This window comes from Otolemur garnettii, unplaced genomic scaffold (assembly GCF_000181295.1).
Source record: "Otolemur garnettii isolate 467f Iridium unplaced genomic scaffold, OtoGar3 scaffold00002, whole genome shotgun sequence".
Lineage (NCBI taxonomy): Eukaryota > Metazoa > Chordata > Mammalia > Primates > Galagidae > Otolemur > Otolemur garnettii.
The window spans coordinates 5,899,741-5,918,175 of NW_003852397.1; the positions used below are offsets into that span (position 1 = coordinate 5,899,741).

General features: G+C 41.6%; 1 protein-coding gene across 1 annotated transcript in view; it reads right to left on the reverse strand.

Annotated features, from left to right (window-relative positions):
- Positions 1-395: 395 nt before the first annotated feature.
- AK9 (adenylate kinase 9) overlaps positions 396-18,435 on the reverse strand; it is a 137,262-nt gene continuing 119,222 nt past the window's right edge. The window contains exons 30-38 of the mRNA XM_023512441.1: positions 16,388-16,589; positions 14,303-14,449; positions 13,965-14,185; positions 6,877-7,073; positions 5,075-5,244; positions 4,727-4,825; positions 2,706-2,808; positions 1,080-1,194; positions 396-671 (exon numbers count right to left, since the gene is read on the reverse strand). Of these exons, the coding sequence (XP_023368209.1) occupies positions 469-671; positions 1,080-1,194; positions 2,706-2,808; positions 4,727-4,825; positions 5,075-5,244; positions 6,877-7,073; positions 13,965-14,185; positions 14,303-14,449; positions 16,388-16,589 (1,457 nt within the window). The 3' untranslated portion in view covers positions 396-468. The remainder of the gene's footprint in view (positions 672-1,079; positions 1,195-2,705; positions 2,809-4,726; positions 4,826-5,074; positions 5,245-6,876; positions 7,074-13,964; positions 14,186-14,302; positions 14,450-16,387; positions 16,590-18,435) is intronic.

Below are 18,435 nucleotides of genomic sequence, written 5' to 3' on the forward strand. Positions count from 1 at the left end.
ATTTATTTTGTTGGGAAAATAATAGTGTCTTATGTTCACTTCAAAATTTATAAATACTTTCTTATATAAAACATGTAACCATATTTCTGTTTTACTTATATCAGTGTTTATTTTGTTTCTTGGAGCTTTCTAACATTTAAGAAATGATTTTCCTTAACAGAGACCGAAAATTTTTAAAAAAGGAAAATAAACAATAAATGTATTAAAATAACTTACTTAAATACTCTAAATGGAATTACAAATGGAAGACCTATTTTGTTAAAGCACCAGTGTGCAGGCAAAGAGCTATAAACTTTAAAATTATACTAAAACTTAGGGTTACAGAAAAGTGATTCTTCCTGGCTGGCGGAACTTTGAGTCCATTTGAAGTCTAGCAGGAGGGAAAAGTGCTTTAGAGAGGGCCACATTTTCAGTTTACTTCTCTTGATTCCCCTCTCTCAAGATTCAAGCTGCAGTTGTCTAAGCAAACTATCCATTAATTGGGTCTACATTTCTGAGGGAGAGGAAGCTCTGTAATTTATGGTCAAAGTCAATGGCTCTAAACTGAGGTTCCTTGTATTTTCTGGTCATCTTGGCGCCCAAGTACGTTATGAGTTCACATCTCTCTACGAACTGTTCCATCTTCTTCTTGTACTTTTTTCTTGTGTATTCAGAACTTCTGGGATTAAATGCTATAGAAAATGTCATAGAACTGTGAATTTTTCTATTAGATTCGTGAGTCACTATGTAAAGAGAAGGAGAGCTGGACAGGTGATGGAGTGGCATAGTTATGGTTGAGAAGATGCCAAAATCTCTAATGAGATTTGGGGATTAGGGTCGTAGTTGCCTGTATCACCTTTGTCTATGGCATGGATTTTTGACAGCTAACTGTATCACTCATAGTCCCTGCTTTGTAAACTAGAAGTTCAATTTCTATGTTTTCTATAAAATATTTTCCCTGCCCTGTATTGTGTTTGCCACCAAATTGCGCTCCCTCTCTCTGCACCGAGTAACCAATCCAGTTTAACAAGCTTTTCATGACATATATTACCATTAATGTCAAATTAGTTCTGAGTAGCATATCATTAAAAAAGACATACCTTTTAGATGTAAAGCCATATATAGTAGTGCGGATCTCCTTACACTCAAGAAGGGGAATTTGGGCTTTAAGCATCCTGCTGCGTTCATTGCTTTAATTAGAGCAGTTGCGGTACCCTGCAGGTAGGGAACAATTTGAATTATGTGTATATTTAAGTTTCGTTTCTTTTCTTAGCGTAAATAAATAAAGAGGCTTATTCCTTGACTCAAATAGCCTCTTGGGGGTGGGGATGGGTCTTTTCTTTTAAAGATGATTTGATGATTACATAGCCCATGGGGAGGAAACACAATATATATGTAATTAGGAAAATGAAAAATTAAAAATTGGCTTAGTGTCAGCGGGGTGATGGATACATGTATGAGCTTCATGTGTTTTTTTAATGTGTGACATTTTCCATTAACAAAAAACTAAAAAAAAAAAAAAAAAAAAAAGGAAGAAGGAGACATTGAGGTTTGGGTCGTCTTGGCCCAGGTCTGCTTTCGTTTTCAGAACTGGCCACATTGCCTGCCACTATAAGGACTCTTGGCTACCTGCCAAGGATTTTTAGTCTCTGCAGTACTCACTGCAGGATTCTGGAGCCTAGAAGAATATAAGAGGCACTCCCAATAACTGCAGCATTTATAAGAAGACTCCTTTTGGGGTGAGCCTCACCTAGAATTTTGAAGTTAAATCAGGTTGAAGGCTGACCTTCTAGGCAAGTTGAAAAATGAAAATGGGTAAGGCAGTGGCTCACGCCTGTAATCCTAGCACTCAGGGAAGCCAAGGCCGGTGGACTGCTTGAGCTCAAGAGTTCAACACCAGCGTGAACAAGAGTGAGACCCCTGTCTCTACTAAAAAAATAGAAAAAACTGGCCAGGCATTGTGGCACTTGCCTATAGTCCCAGCTACTTAGGAGGCTGAGGCAAGAGGATCCCTTGAACCCAGGAGGCTGAGGTTGCTGTGAGCTATGATGATGCCATAGAACTTTATCCAGGTCTATTGATTGAGACTCAGTCTTAAAAAAAAAAAAAAAAAAGGAAGAGAGAAAATCAAAGTGGTTAAGAATCTCTGACAAAGGTCTGAAGTTGTGCCTTTATTCTGTAAAAAAAAATTTTTTTTTAAATAGCTTTAAAAATAGTAGTTGGCTGCTGTTAAGTTTCACTATTTGTTAAAAAGAATAAAATTTGGATAAATAAGATGTGATGTGTTGATACCTTCCTTCATCTGCATTTTGGGCAAAATACGGGCTTTGTGATTCAGTGGTTGTGATATTGTCACCCAAACTTTTTCAGTAATGAATGAACTTTGCAGAGACTGAATCCATACAAATTATGAAAAAGTCTTATGGATGCTGAAATTCAAAAACAAGAACCAAACGACATGTCCGTGTCAACTGTAAATAATTTTATGACATCCACTCTCTTTTCACTTTGGTGCAGATATCTGGGAATTAGCTATAGAAGCAGGGATTTTCACACAGGTAATTTAGACCATCACCTGTAAACAAAATAGGTTAAGGGTGGATTTGCAGCTAAAAGTCAGAAAACTCTGCCTTGAATTTTATTGTTACCAAAATGAGAATTATTGTTAGAAAGGAGATATTGTTGGCCTTTTCTAACATGTATCACAGAACATTGTGTCACAGAACCTGTTCCAGGTATCCGGGCAAAGGAAGACTGGTAAGCAGTATCGGTTCCCTTAACGGGGGCAGTTTGTTTGGAAGCTTCTGATTCCAGTATTTCATCGGTGACCTAAGAACACAAAGTTCAGTAAATGGAGGCTCACAAATACACTCAGTGTATGTATATGGGAATATACAAGAGGCAGTTAAAAGATAGACTGCACGACTTGTTTTTCTCTGCTGTAGAAAATCATACAAGTGGGACGATTTGGGGCTCCTGAAAGCTCATAGCCCTCCACCCACCTGGGTCTCATCTATGCCCACCTATCCTCAGCAACTGTATAAAACTTTATTCCTCAAATGTCTGACTCTCCCAAGGGCGCCCTCACCCTCAGGCACCTGCTGTGCTTTACAGCCGTCAGGTGGGATTTCCTCAGCTGCTCCTCTCAAGCAGAGGCTCCTCCCATCCAAGGCCAGTCCCCGCCCACACCTTGGGTCCCACACGCCTTCTCCAGGCCCTTGACCTTGCAGTTTCTCCCTCTCCCTCACATCTTTGGCATTTCCTTCTTTATTGGCTCCTTCCCATGCTTCTGCATTTAAACATCTTCATAATTTCCCCATTAAAAGAAGAAAAAAAAATCCAACAAACCGCCTACATTCCTTAAATCTTACATTTTTTTCCAGCAACCCACATCTATTTTCTTTCTACAATTAAACAACTTCTGACTGACCCTCACTAGAGATCACAAGCTACTGCACCAAGGCTATCTGCAGATGTGATTTGATCCGCCTGGTATTTTATTTTTAAATTTGAATCAATCATGAGTGTTTGAAGAGCTGAACAATTGAAAAAGAAATTTGCTTCTTATGAAAAGCAGCAATGTCTGGCAATGGGTGAGCAGTTGTCGCTCCCTGCTCGGCTAATTTTTTTCTATTTTTAGTAGTGATGGGGTCTGGCTCTGGCTTAGGCTGGTCTCTAACTCCTGAGCTCAGGAGATCCACCCGCCTCAGCCTCCCAGAGTGCTGGGATTACAGGCGGGAGCTGCTGCGCCCCTAGTTTCTTCATCTCTCCCCTTCAGAGCTCTGTGGCTGACTTCCACTCACTTAGCTTGAACAAACCTTTCTTGCCAAGGTCACTGATGAGTGAGCTACTGCAATCTCAATCTCACACACTTTGCAGCTCTTGACTTACCCAACTTCTAAGCAGCACTTAAACCTGTCTGCCATTCCATCCCAGAGGCTTTCTGTCCCCCACACCATTGTCCTTTCTCAGCCTCTGTCCCAGCTCTTGGCATTTCTCAGGCAGTGACCTGAAGCCCACTGCTTTCCCCACCCGACTCTTATAGGTTAATTTAAAGATGCCATCAGAGATTGGACAGGACTACTCCGACAGCCTCAGAACTGGTCTTCCTGCCTCCGACATTATCAACACTACAACGGTGATCTCACTCCAGAGCAAACTTGTTTATGACGCTGACCTGACTTACAACCAGTGGATGTATTCCACTTGCCCTTAGGTCAAGTACAAACCCCTTCCTGGTGGTTTTATTTGACCATCTCTGGCCCTGCTCCCCACCTCCAACCTCACCTTTTCTCCTTCCTCCCTCTCAAGGTCACATCCTCCTGCCATGCTGAATTCCTTGCGGTTCAGTGATCTCCTGGCTCAGGTTTGCAAGTGGGTCCCTCTGCTTGGAACGCATGCCTCCTTCCCCTCATCTAGCCAAGTCCCACTCTTTATTCTGGCCTTACCCCAAAGGACAATTCAGTCAGATCTTCAGGTTACACTGTCCCCAAAGTCCAGGCATTCCCCACCCTAAACTCCATCATATTCTGTTGTTATCAGATTCTTAAAGACTATCTTACTCAGGCTTTGGATGGCAGAGACCAGTCCTTCCTTGTTCACCATTTCTCTCTCTCTCTCTCTTTCTCTCTCACATACACACACACACACACACACGCACACACATCTCCCCTGCTCAGTTCCCAGTATGTTGCATAGAACAGAGAAAATATTCAATAAATATACGTGACTCAGTGAACGGTCTCACCTCAAAAACTTCTGGAGTTTTTCGTTACTCTCACAAATATATATATGATCACGATATTCCACAGCATAGTCAGTGTTACCAGGTACTAGGGCTTCATATCTGGACAACCAAAAAATTAAAAACATTTTAAAAACCAAACCAAAAAAACCCCTGTTGTACACTTATTATGCAAAACTGTATAAACAAAACGTCAAAATGTTTAATTTTTGTATCCATGCACCTCAAGGAAGAAATAGATCATTTTTTTCCAGCTAAACAATAGCAACCTCTTGACAAAAACATCGTTATACAAGCTACTCGTTCTGAGTGGAGCTATCGTTCTGTATTTGCGTGAAGGCGACGACTTGCCTTTGCTTCCCATCTTGATAGGTTACTGGGCAGTAGCCCTGGAGCTCGGCACTCTTGGGGAAGCGACTCTTCAGCTCTGAGGGTGTCAGCCTTTTGGGGAGCATGTCATCAGTCGGGAGTGGATGAGGTGCTAAGGGAGGCACGTACAATTCCGGGTTCTCCAAGAATTTCTGTTAGAAAAGGATCACAGGGTTAGGGTGGGGAGGAAGGGGTGGGTGATGGAAATTACATTATTTGAGTGATAGGTACCTTAAAAGCCCCTACTTGGCCATTTTGCAATCTATCAATGCAACAAAACTGCACTTGTACTGAAGGGTTATGTAGCAAGACCATTTAAAACAGGTGCTCTATGCCAGTCAGAAACCCATCAAAGCTCTCTTACATTTTGCCCAGGTTCATTATTGGGGTTCTGAGGCTCCTGCACTGTAGTAACTTTTCTTCTGAGTGGACGTTCATTCCTGAGTGATCGCATTTAAGCTCTCTCCTAATCTCACTCACTCATTCATTCATTCCTTCACACACAAAAACCTGTTGCAGTCCTATGACATGGTGGGCCTTGGCATGTGCACAGTCACCTGCTGGCCTGTCTTCCTGTCCTGAAGTGTAATTAACCAGTTTGGCAAGTGAGTTAACATCTCCAGCTTCCAGTATTGCTCTGTCAAGTGCCTGGGGTGGGCCAGATACACCATCTCTATTGTCATTCCAGTTTTCAAATTCTGTGAGTACCATTTAAATAAGCAGGAATGTTTTTATTAAAAAATTCTAATTCTCAGAGAAAAATCAAATGTTCAGAGGTGTCTTTGTTTTCATTATTTGTTTTCTTTTTTTTTCTTTTTTTTTGAGACAGAGTCTCACTTTATCGCCCTCGGTAGAGTGCCATGGTGTCACAGCTCACAGCAACCTCCAGCTCCTGGGCTTAGGTGATTCTCTTGCCTCAGCCTCCCAAATAGCTAGGACTACAGGCACCCACCACAATGCCCAGCTATTTTTTGTTGTTGTTGTTGCAGTTTGGCCAGGGCCGGGTTTGAACCCACCACCCTTGGTATATGGGTCCAGTGTCCTCCTCACTGAGCCACAGGTGCCACCCCATTATTGTTTTCAACTACCAATCTTTTTTGTCTCAGCGTACCAAGTAGCTGGGACTGCAGGAGCCCACCACAACTCCTGGCTCTTGTTTTTGGTTGTTGTTGTTGCAGTTGTCGTTGTTTAGCTGGCCCAGTCTGGGTTCAAACCCACCAGCCTTGGTGTATGTGGCTGGCACTGTAACCACCATGCTACGGGTGCTTAGCCAACTACCAATCTTTTTATATCATCGAATTATGGGCAATATAGTATCAGAACAGCTCTATATTCTGTTCTATTAAATGAAAATATAAGGCATATGGGAAATTGTAGTGATGGAAATATTTAAAGAACAGGAGACGTACGCCAAGTCTTGCTTCATTTTCCCCAACTCGGACCTTCCTTCAGCAGCCCCCGAGCTGAATCCTCTGGATGCCCAGCTCTGGGTAGGGCCCTTGATTTTCAGCACCCCCTATATTGGTGGGGCTCCCCATTGGCTCTCCCACGTGTTAGGCTGGCCCAGGCCAAAGGCCTGTCCCAGACCCTGCTCTTCTGGAATGTTTCTAGATACATCCTGGAAGTTGTTTCACTGGTCCCAGAGTCTCAGGTTCCAATAGTGGGGCTTCTGATCCCAAGTTTCTGGGTGTTTCCATCCGTGTGTCCACCCCTTCCTATTAGATGAATCCCAAGATGAGACATTTCCTTCTTTAGGGAATAGTTGGAGTTAGAAACAAACTTACATTCAGTTTTTCCTGAGAACTCATTTTGTAATAGTGTCCCCTGAACTCTGCTGCAAATTCCAAGGAGCTGGATACAGAGCAATCAAATAATTCCTGTGCTTCTGCCAGGCTGACAGGGCAGAACTGCCCAAACTCCCCCAGGCGAGAAAGCAGCTCTTGTGGTGTGATACATAGCTTGTCAATGCAGGCAGCTTTTCCTGTTATTAACATGTTCACTGTTATTATATTTTGTCATAGAGTACAGAGTGATTGAGAAAACTCAAATAATTCGGACTACATAGCTCTATACAAACATGCACACATTATAAAATTCCAAAGGGTAGAGGACAAAGTAAAAGTTACTATTTACACTTCCCTCCTCTCAATCCAGCACTTCTTGGGAGAGGTAATTACTGTTGGGTTTGTATCTTTTTAGTGTTTTTTTTTCTCTATATTTGCACATTTTTGGGGGGCATAGATCATGCTTACATACACTGTACTGTAAACATTATTCTCCAACTTGCTTTATATCAGTTATAGTCTGTAATATCTTTCTGTATAAGTTTATATGACTCACCTAATTGTTTTTAATTGGTATGAACTGTTCCATTGTATAAATATACAGGCAATTTACTTAACCACTTATCTACTGATGAATGCTTTGGCTCTTGTAGTTCTCAGCTATCATAAACTATATAAACACACACAATTCCTACATGTTTGTGTGAGTGCATACATATATAAATCTGCACATATTTTAAAAATATCTATGGGATAGATTTCAGGAAGTTCAAATAGTTTGCTGACATGTTACACAAATTTCCCCCTGTGCCCAGATGCCACTCCAGAGAAGGGAAGAAACATTTATGCAAATGTGACTGGTTTTACCCTACAGAGTCTATTTTGAAAAGAAAGGGCCCAAGTTCCTTGAATAGACAAGTTTAAAAGTTTTTCTCTCCAATACTCCGCTGGAGTGGGGGACTTTAAAGCAAGATGAAATGTGATAGAAAATAAAATTACTTTTTTATACATTTTATTTATAATGAGTAAAATTTGATCCCAATATATTTTAATGCTTCTTTCACTAGAGAAAAGTTTCACCTTTTTTTTTTTTTGGTTATGCCTAGGAGGGTCTTAATTTAACTAGAACATTATGAAGCGTAAGTTATAGTGTGGTTTGTGTGTTAGGATAGGAGTGATTTCCCTTGAGATAAGCTATCACAGAACTATAATCCCTTACCTGAAACCCTTGAGGCAAGATATATTGCCTAATATAGAATATTAGAAATATATTAGTAATATATCACCCCCTTTCAGGGTCCAGGCAGCACACTGTAATCTATGACATTAAATTTCTCCAACCAAATGGGACAGCCCTTTCCCACCAACTGGAGTACACGGAGACTATGAATGGCCACAATTTTGCCTTGAAATGATTTAAGAGTAAATGAGGTTTTCAGAGGGTTTGAGCTTTCGAATCACTGGCCAGAGGTGTGGACTGTGCCATGTCACCCTATTGCCTCAGCAATCTGCCTGCTCTAAGGGGAAGGAGGCTGTGGGAGTCCAGGAGATGACATCCCCTTCCACTATTATCCCCACTTCCCCCAACGGCCAGACTTAATTCTGAAAAGGAGAAGGTTGGGAAGCCAGGCCCAAAGTGGTTTCCCTCACGCAACCTTTTCACATTTTGCTTTTAAATGGGGGTGGAGTGGGCGTGAGGGCATAGAATAAAAGGTCTTTGTTAACTTAGTATTCCTTTAAGTCATTGTAGCCCTCCTTCAATAAGGCAGGCATTTGAAACCATTGCTTATTGGTTGTCGTCCCCCATTCCTCTCTTGAGAGCAAATAATCATTCTATTCCCCAGAACGGTTGTTTCTAATGCCGTGACCCTTTAATATAGTTCCTGTGGGTCACAACCCACAGGTTGAGAACCGCTGTCCTAGAAGGTCTTTAGCAGGTACTGAAGACAGTATAATATTTTCCAAAATGGTGAAACATTAGACTCAACAGAGTCAACAAAGGTCAGTTAGAAACCCCAACTCTACTTTGAGGCCTTCAAGAAAGGACACCAGCCCTGAAAGCCGGATCATATCATCGGATTTTGGTCTTCTCTGAAGAGTTCAGAGTGCCAGCTGGATAGGCTCTCCTGAATGTCTTTGTACATCTTTCACAGAATTAGAGAAGGGTTTCTAGGGTAGCATTACTGGCCTTAAAACAAAGGGACGTTGAAACTTACCAAACTGACCACATAAATTCCCATTCACTCTATTAATCTGAACATAAATCTGATTGTGAATTCCTTCACTGTATCACATATCATGTGTAGCATTGGAGGCCCCAAGGAGGACTGGTCTCTGAATAGGACTGGTATTCTGAATCGCTGTCTCGTGATGCTCATTTCCTTGTGCAATCCCCTCCCCTTGTGCATAGGCTGGAGCTAGTAATTTGTTTCTAATAATTAGAATATGGCAGAAGTAACAGGATGTCACTTCCAGGATTAGTTTACAGCAATGGGATGAATTGTCTGTGTTGAAGTATTCCCAGTACCTGTGATTGTGACCTTATTTGGAGATAGGGAGGTAAATAGACACAGAGAGACACAGAGAGAATGACATTCCAACACAGAGAGAGACACACAAATAGAAGGGCACACAATGACAGAGAGGGAGATGGGAGTGATGCATTTGCAAAACAAAGAACGCTGAGGATTGCTGGCGACACTAAGAGAAGGGAAGGAAACAGCTCCTCCCCTCGAGTCTCCAGAGAGAGCATGGCCCTGCCAACACCTTGATTTTGGATTTCTAGCCTCTAGAACTGTGAGATAACACATTTCTGTTGCTTAAGACACCCAGTTTTTGGCATTTTGTTACAACATCCCTAAGAAATGAAAACAATTACAAAAGGTTTTAGTTTCTTGTTGACACTCTTTCTTTCATTATCAGCTTGTTCATTTGATGAGCAAGCTGCCATTTTGGAGAGGTCCAGGTGACCAGGAGCTAAGCACCCACAGGCCCCAAGGAACTGAGGTCCTTGGTCCAGTAACCTCAAGGAACTGAATCTTATCAACCAGCACTTCAATTAGCAGGGTAGTTGATTCTCTTTCAATTGAGCCTTAAGAAGAGGCCTTGACTGTAGCCTTGTAAAAGATCACCTTGTTAAATTGTGGCTAGATTCCTGACCTATGGAAAGTCTGCTTGCTTGGCCAGGTGCAGTGGCTCTAATTCTAGCACTCTGGGAGGCTGAGGCCAGTAGATTATTTGAGCTCCGGAGTTTGAGAACAGCCTAAGCAAGGACAGAGACCCTGTCTACTAAAAGTAGAAAGAAAAAAAACTAGCTAGGCACTGTGGCATGCACCTGTATTCCCACCTATATGGAAGGCTGAGGCAAGAGGATCACTTGAACCCAGGACTTTGAGACTGCTGTGAACTTTGATGATAATACCATGGCACTCTACCCAGGGTGACAGAGTAAGACTCTGTCTCAAAAAAAAAAAAAAAAAAAAAGTCCTATGTGTGTGTGTTGTTCTCAGCTGCTAAGTTTTGGACTAATTTGTTATGTAGCAATAGATAACTAATATGTCATTCTGTCTATTGTTTACGACATAGGTGAAAAGGCTGAGCAACCGCCAATATTCATTTTCTTTTTCTTTTTTTTTTTGAGACGGAGCCTCAAGCTATCCCCCTGGGTAGAGTGCCATGGCATCACGCTCACAGCAACCTCCAACTCCTGGGCTCAAGCGAGTCTCCTGCCTCAGCCTCCCAAGTAGCTGGGACTACAGGCGCCCGCCACAATGCCCAGCCATTTTTTGGTTGCAGCCATCATTGTTGTTTGGTGGCCTGGGCTGGGGATTCGAACCCGCCACCTTAGGTGTATGTGGCTGGCACCTTAGCTGCTTGAGCCACAGGCGCCGAGCCCAATATTCATTTTCTACAAAGAATATTACACTACTGTAATGCAGGGTGTCCCCAAAGTTGCCCTACACAGGAATATGGGCAAGTGCAGCCAAATATACCTTTAGTTACAAAATATTCACTATAACATTTTACAAAGAGGTGACCAACATGTAGAGCATAGGTATGTGTGTGTATATATATATATATATATTTTTTTTTTTTTTTGACAGTCTTAGTCTGTTGCCCTGGGTAGAGTGCCATGACATCATAGCTCACAGCAAACTCAAACTCTTAGGCTCAAGCAAACTTCCTGCCTCAGATTCCTGAGTAGTCGAGACTATAGGCACCCACCATGATGCCTTGCTAGTTTTTCTATTTTTTTGGTAGAGATGAGATTAGGTAGAGACCTTGCTCTTATGTAGGCTGGCCTTGAACTCCTGAAAACAGTTAGTAATGGATATTTTGCAAATAATATATTTACAAAATAATATTTATTATTATTAATTAAAAAATAATATTTGAACAGTATATTTCGTTACGAGTTCCCATTTTTCCAATGTCTGGCGATTTTAGGCACATCCTGTATTGTAAGTGGTAACATAATATTTAGGAGTATAGTGCAATAATATATAGTATTATTAAAGTATTTAGTATTATAATAGATAGTGCTCTAATATTATGTTATAAGGTACTATAGTGTTATAATACTGTATATTCATAGCCTGATCTTTAGGTCAAATGTGCTCAACGTCACCAATCCAAACAGGTTTAGTGACAGGGTAATTTGGAACCCTATAATTTCAGCTTTCAAAAGACACTCCAATATCTCTTTTTCTAATTTCTGGGATATTCTTGATGACATCTGGCAAAGTCTACATATCCTATTCTGGAATGTGACAGAATGAGGAAGCATCTCTTAAATCTTTTCGCCCTGGCCTTGCAGCATCTCGTCCGTCAGGGTAAATGTTGAGTCCCTGACAGAGGAGGATCACTGGAATAGTAAAGAAAGGAAATGCAGCATGAAAAAAATAAAAACTAACTTTAAGCCCATAGGTACAGGCTAGATTATTAGGTGAAAGCTGGAGCAGAAGAGAACAGGCCAGTCTTTAGTTAGATTACCTGAGGCAGAAGCAAGGCCCTGGAATAATACTGGGGATGTTGTGGTACCCCGTGCAGCTCCCTCTTCAGGGCCAATATACTCAACCCCAGCTGCGGGGAATGGGACATTGATGGCTCACAGCTGGACTGGAATTGCCCCTCTGCCATAGGTTACACAAGTTATCCTCCCCCTCAGAGTGGCCTATGGTCAATGCTAGGCTAATGGGGGATACAAAGCCCAGGCCCTCCCCTTAATTTGGGAAATTTTGAATGTCAATCCTGGATCCCATTTCCCCATAGGATCTGCTGAGGGCTCTGTTTCCACTATCCTCAGATTAGCTTCTCTCTCTAACTATGATTTTAGTATAAGTGTATCCTGTGTGACGTTTGGGATATACTTATACTAAAAAATTATTTGTTGTGTATCTGAAATTCAAAGTTAGATCTCACCTAATGTGCACATAACATGCCCCCTAGGTGAGGGGCTCTTCTACAAATGGAATTTTACCCTGGAAGTGAGAAAATGTAACCTAAGTATTGTACCCTCATGTTAATTTGGATTAAGTTAAAAAAATCAAATTTAACTGGGTGGCCTGTATTTTTAGTTGCTAAATCTGACCACTCTACTCCTGAAAGTACTTTTTTCTGATAAAGCTTCTGTACATGACTTTTTATCTTGAATCTTTCCAGGGAACCCAAGTAAGACAAGGAGGAAGAAACAGAGTAACAGGGGCACAGTTTTTGCTCAAATTGTATATGAAAACACCACACTGTACCCCATGATTGCATTAATGTACACAGCTATCATTTAATAAAAAAAAAAAGAATCACAATCACAAAGTCTGCTGTGGACTGTTTACTAATGCAATGCTATCCAGTGCCTATTAAGAACAGGTTTCGAAAAACTCTATTTGTCCCTTCCTTTGCACTCATATTTTCATGTCTTATAATCCTCAGGTGAAAACAAATTCCCAATCTGTAGACAAACAGGAACCAGAGATACTTGTTCTGCTCCAGTAATGAAGCGAGGTCCAGTGATACAGTTATTGTCAGAGTCCTCACTGCCCTTAGTCGTGTTCCTCCCTTATAACTCATCATATCTTCCCTGTAGTTTCCAAAGTTAAACAAAATTATTACACAGATGTTGGGGAGACCACTACGGATCACTTCTTTGTAGTCACCACCCTTTTCAGAGATATCAGATGTAGATAACTTTCCCCCTATTTTGTGTATTTTTGGAGAAAAGTTAAAAAACTATTTAATAGGAATACATAATCAAACATTTTCTTTCACGGATTCCACATACATAGTAGGTTGATAATCATCTTAAATGCTCTAGTTTTACATAACATTTATACTATACTAGAATAAATGTAAATAGTAAAAATAATTTTAATTCTACGTCTGTAAATAACATTTTTCCAAGTGTCGCTCTACAGACTATTGGTCCCATATAACTAGTACTCTAAACTTTCTGAAAAATAGCTTATATGGCATTCCAAACACCATAAACCCTTCTAATGAGAGATCATGAATTATTTTTTTATGCCCTAGGCTCAACAGGCACTCAATAAATGATAGCTCGAATAGTAGCAGTCATTTATTAGAACAAACATGCTATATGTCCTAGTCTGTTTGGGTTAACATAACAAAATAGTACAGACTGGGTAATGTATAAACAACAGAAGTTTATTGCTCACAGTTTTTGAGGCCAGGAAGTTCAAGATCAAGGCGCCAGAAGATTCAGTGTCTGGTGAAGTCCTGCTCCTCACAGATTATGCTTCTCATGTGGTGGGAAGGACAACCGGGCCCCCTCTAGCCTCTTTGATGAGGGCACTTACCCCATTCATGAGGGCAGGGCCTTCGTGACCAAATCACCTCCTAAAGGCCCTATTTCTTAATATTATTATGTTGGAGATGAGGTTTCAACATATGAACTTGGGGGAGAAACAGACCATGGCACCACAATAATTGGATAACACTGTATGTTTATGTTTAAAATAGTGATTTAGATGGTCAGGGCAAATGCTCAAATCGAATGAGTTGCAGTAACATGAGTTAGGCACGTTCGGACTTCGAGTCATATTTTAATTCTACCTTTACAAATGCTTTCTTACCTTCTTTTATTCTTTCCAGATATGTCTGCATGTATTTATTCACCATCTGAACATTCTTAACGACTTCGTTCCATACCCACCATTTGCTGTGAAATCCATCGATCATATACCAGTTCTGATGCTGCTCTTGATAATATTGCCGAATCACCTCAACATTTTTCCGGTACTTTGCATTCCTGACAGCTATAATCTGTGCGCTATTGTGCAACGGGTAAGGCAAACTAATAGAGGAACAGAGAAGGAATAGAAAAAGCTGCTGAAAACATACTTTCTCATACTGTTTTCCTTTGGATGATTAAATTTCATTCCTCTATGGTTGTTTTCATCGTGTACATTACCTTTCTTCACTTTTTTTTTCCACCATCAATCTTTTGAAAATCTCCTTGGAAGGCACAACCAACTCTAAGATGATCATGGGGATGACTGACCTTTTTTCCAAGAGATTCATCTGATGTTCAGTTGTGGGGTATCCATCAATGACAACACTATCAAAGAGAAATGTGAAAATAAAACCCCCCCATTTCTTGTCCTCTCACGCTTCCCTTCTGTCTTCCAGAACCAGCCTATCTCTTTGGGAGTAGCCCATCCTTTTCCTTAGGTAACTTGATTTTTCTTCTTCACACTTTACCCATTTCATCTCTACATCTTTAAACGCGGTCATCTTTAACCTCCAAAGCCATGAGGTGGGCAGTAGACACACAAACACAGCTCAGAAGGTGGAGGTAGGAGAGAGCTCTGAATTCACACATGCTTAGCATCCTAGAGCTAGGTTTTGGCAGAATTCAAGAAATAACATACTACCTTGAACACTGTGTTCGATTGGTGCAATTAATCTAAGCATGAAACCGGAGGAAGACTATAGCTTTTAGAGGCAGACATTAGATTTGAAATCTGGCTTGAACTTTGGGAGCCTCGATTTTCAGTAAAATAGGGGAAATGATATTGAACCCTTAGAGACGTTTTAAGGATTGGAGATAGGTATGTAAAACAGCCACGACAAGGCCTGACATGTATTAGGTAGGCAATAAATAGTATCTTAGAGAGAAAGCAGATATGGGAAAAATTGTGTTCTAAGCTTGCTTTGGTAGTAAATGTTGTGTGAGGAGGCTGGGGCCACAGAAGGTGAGACGGAGAATTGGTGAGAAGAAGCCTATTGCATCTGGGGGAATCATTCTATCAGGACCCATGATGCCTGCCACTGAGCCAAGATGACACAGAGAATTTAGGTTAGTCTGACAGTCTGAGATACTGCGATTATTACTATCACACCTAAAGGAGGATAAAAAAAAATTTTGGAGGAGTGGCCACCCAAGTCAGGACAGTCACTGTGAGGTGGGAGCAAGCTGTGCAGGCTGTCGGCCTCAGGGGGGCTTGTCTGGCATAAGTCATGGATGCCCTCCCTCTGTGCTCTCCAGCTAAGTCTCTAGGCACTAGTGTTAAATTCCACAACACAGGGGATTTTAAATTCACAGAGCTAGTCTGGCCTAAAAAAGAATGTTTGAGGGTGCCGTTGTTGTCTTTTTAATTAGAGAGTAGCTCAACTCCTGTGTCCTGTGAAAGGTCACTCAGTTGCCCTCAGGATTAAGGAAATACAGGGTGACTGAGCAGTCTTTGTCCCAGTACTAAGGTGAAATAAGAACTTTTTGACTCAATTAAGGTCACCTCACCGAGATCTTCCTACATTAAGCTGAACACCAGGAAGGAGGTGACTCAGTTTGGATAAGTCCTGGGGCCTGGGGAGGTGGGAAGACACCCCAGAGTCTGCTCCCCTGTAACTGAAATTAGGAGAACTGTCCAGGGATTTGATTAAAGGAAGGGAACAGACGTCCCTACTATAAAAACAACCTTGAGTAAATCAGGAGGATTCTAAGTGCCCATCCCTAAGGCCTTAGGTGTTACTGGGGAGGTAGTTACTACTGCGTGTGGCCAGTGGCTGTGTTGGGGGCAGCACAGGCTGAGCAGAGGGGTGTAAGCTGAAGAGAGAGCGCAAGCACCCAGCTCTATTGTCCAAATGTAGCTTCAAGAGAGAGATTGCTGCCTGTGGGGAGAGCTGACACCATGTCCCCAGGACCAGCACCCTCTGGTGGTCAGGGCAGGGCCCCTCCTCCCTCACTCTGCAAGGCAAGGAGAAGCCCTCTCAGGTGAGCCTCATTTGTGGACTGTAAGCCTGGAGGCTTTTGGACAATTCAGAGCTTGCAGGAGGTTGTAAAATGTTAACAGTCGGCTGATCTGGCATGTGAGTTCTCAGGCCAAGTTGTGGCTTGACAGGAAATTAAAATACACAACCATATAGGTGCCCGGAGTTTGAGAGACAGATCACATCCTTTACAAGAACCTCAAACCCTATTTAAGATGAGTGTTTTTAAATTCCTGATGAGAAACTTCTTGACCAACTGCTCCCTCCTCTGACCCCCGTCTCTTACCCTGCGGTATTGCACACGCTTTCCATCAGACAGAGCTCCAAGGCTTGGATAGCCAGTTCATCGGGTACTACCATTCCTTTGTAAAGGTGCCAATTCAACATCAGTGCCAGCTCTGTTTCTGGGTGGTAGGTTAATATACGCCGCAAAGCATCCCCGATGGATAAGCGCTTTAAGCCAAGGTCGCTTGCAATTCTTCTGGCAACTGAAAAACATAAAACTTTAAACTCATTTCATTTCACACATTTGTCGGTTAATCTTAGTTTTAGACTCTGGTTAATGGCATCAAGAGCAAGCTAATCGTCACTTTCCGTAATGAATTTTTGAAAATTACAATTGCCACATGAATTAACTGCCAAAGGTCAGGTCAGTTGCTATCAGTACTTCAGGGGTGTGGCTGATAGATCTGGTTAAGGAGCCAACTCTGTGGGTTTTTTTTTTTCTTGTAACCAAACCGATGTTTAAGGATTTTCTTCCTTTTGCATGAGTTACCAAAATATTTGAGAGCTTTGCAAGGACTCTTAAGTGTTTTCAATCTTTGAAAACCCAAATAACAATGTAACTCCTGTTTCACTGCATCGTACCATCTCCCTGTCGTCTGTCCACTTACAGACTTTATGCTGGAATCAGGAGAGCAGACTCTTTATGGTTAGGCCTCATCCAGTCCTCTAGGAAATAATTTAAAATTATTTAAAAATAATAATGGCATACCTGACATTTCTTTCTTTTGAGACAGAGCCTCATTATGTTGCCCTCAGTAGAGTGCCCTGGCGTCACAGCTCACAACAACTTCAAACTCCTGCTCTTAAGCAATTCTCTTGTCTCAGCCTCCACGTAGCTGGGACTACAGGCACCTGCCACAACACCTGACTATTTTTTTGTTGCAGTTGTCATTGCTGTTTAACAGGCCCAGGCTGGGTTCGAACCCGCCAGCCTGGGTGTGTATGACTGGTGCCCTACCCACCGAGAGCTACGGGTGCCACCCCATACCTGACATTTTAATAGTGATTTATAGCCTATGAGGAATTTCTCTCCTGTACCCTTATTTGATATTTTCAACTATTTCATCAAGTGGGTGGAATGGATGTTGAAATTCCAATTTTATAGATGGGGGGAATTGAAACCCACTAGAATGATTTTCCTGGGTCATACAGATGTTGCCATGGGCCAAAAGAGGACTCAAATTGGCTTCTCCTAAGTGAGACTACAGACTAGTGGCTTCCAGTCACAATTAAATGTGGGAGCACTCTGTCATTGTCTATATGCCCTGCTTGAGCACTGTGTGGAGTCGGCAGTGGGTAGCGGATGCTGGCAGCCTCTCTCATCCCATGAGGAACGTGATGGACTGACCAGGAACCACAGTGAAGGCCACCCACCAGAGAAGGCCCTGGGGGAGCTCTTAATCCCAGCTTTGCCACAACTACTGGAAACAGACCTATTTTTTTTTTTAAGTTCTAAAATTAAACTTTTAAAATTTGACATCTTTTTAAAAAAATTAAGTGCCATTTCGGCAAAGAAATGAGAAATCAGATCGTCATGCCTACATTTTCACCTTTTGCGCTGGATGTGGAATCTTGCTATGAAGGTCAAAGTTCTGCTGTTTGGGGGAAATGACATCTTTTTGAACATTTAGGATACATTTAGACTCTTATGTCATGTTAAGAAGTTTGAAAGGGCAAACTAAACTTTTCATCTAAAGAGCTGGAACAGAAAACTCTCCTTTATGACTCTTGGGGACAAATCAGCCTTTGACCTTATCTCTCCCCTTCATTCTCTAGCCAGTCAGTAGTGAGGGCTTCTTGCTTTCCTTTGACATTTCTCCTGTACCCGTCCTTTCCATTCTGCTTGCACTGTGACCAACCACTGTTCCTGTTATCCTGTCATCTGGAAATACTATAACCAACCAATTTTTGGACTATTTGCTTTTAAAAAAAAGAAAAACTACAGCTCAAAGTCATACAAAACTCAGACATTACGGGAATACAGTTTATCAAATGCTTTTTCCAGCAATGATTAAGATAATTAGTTTTTTCTTTTTAAGCTATTAATAT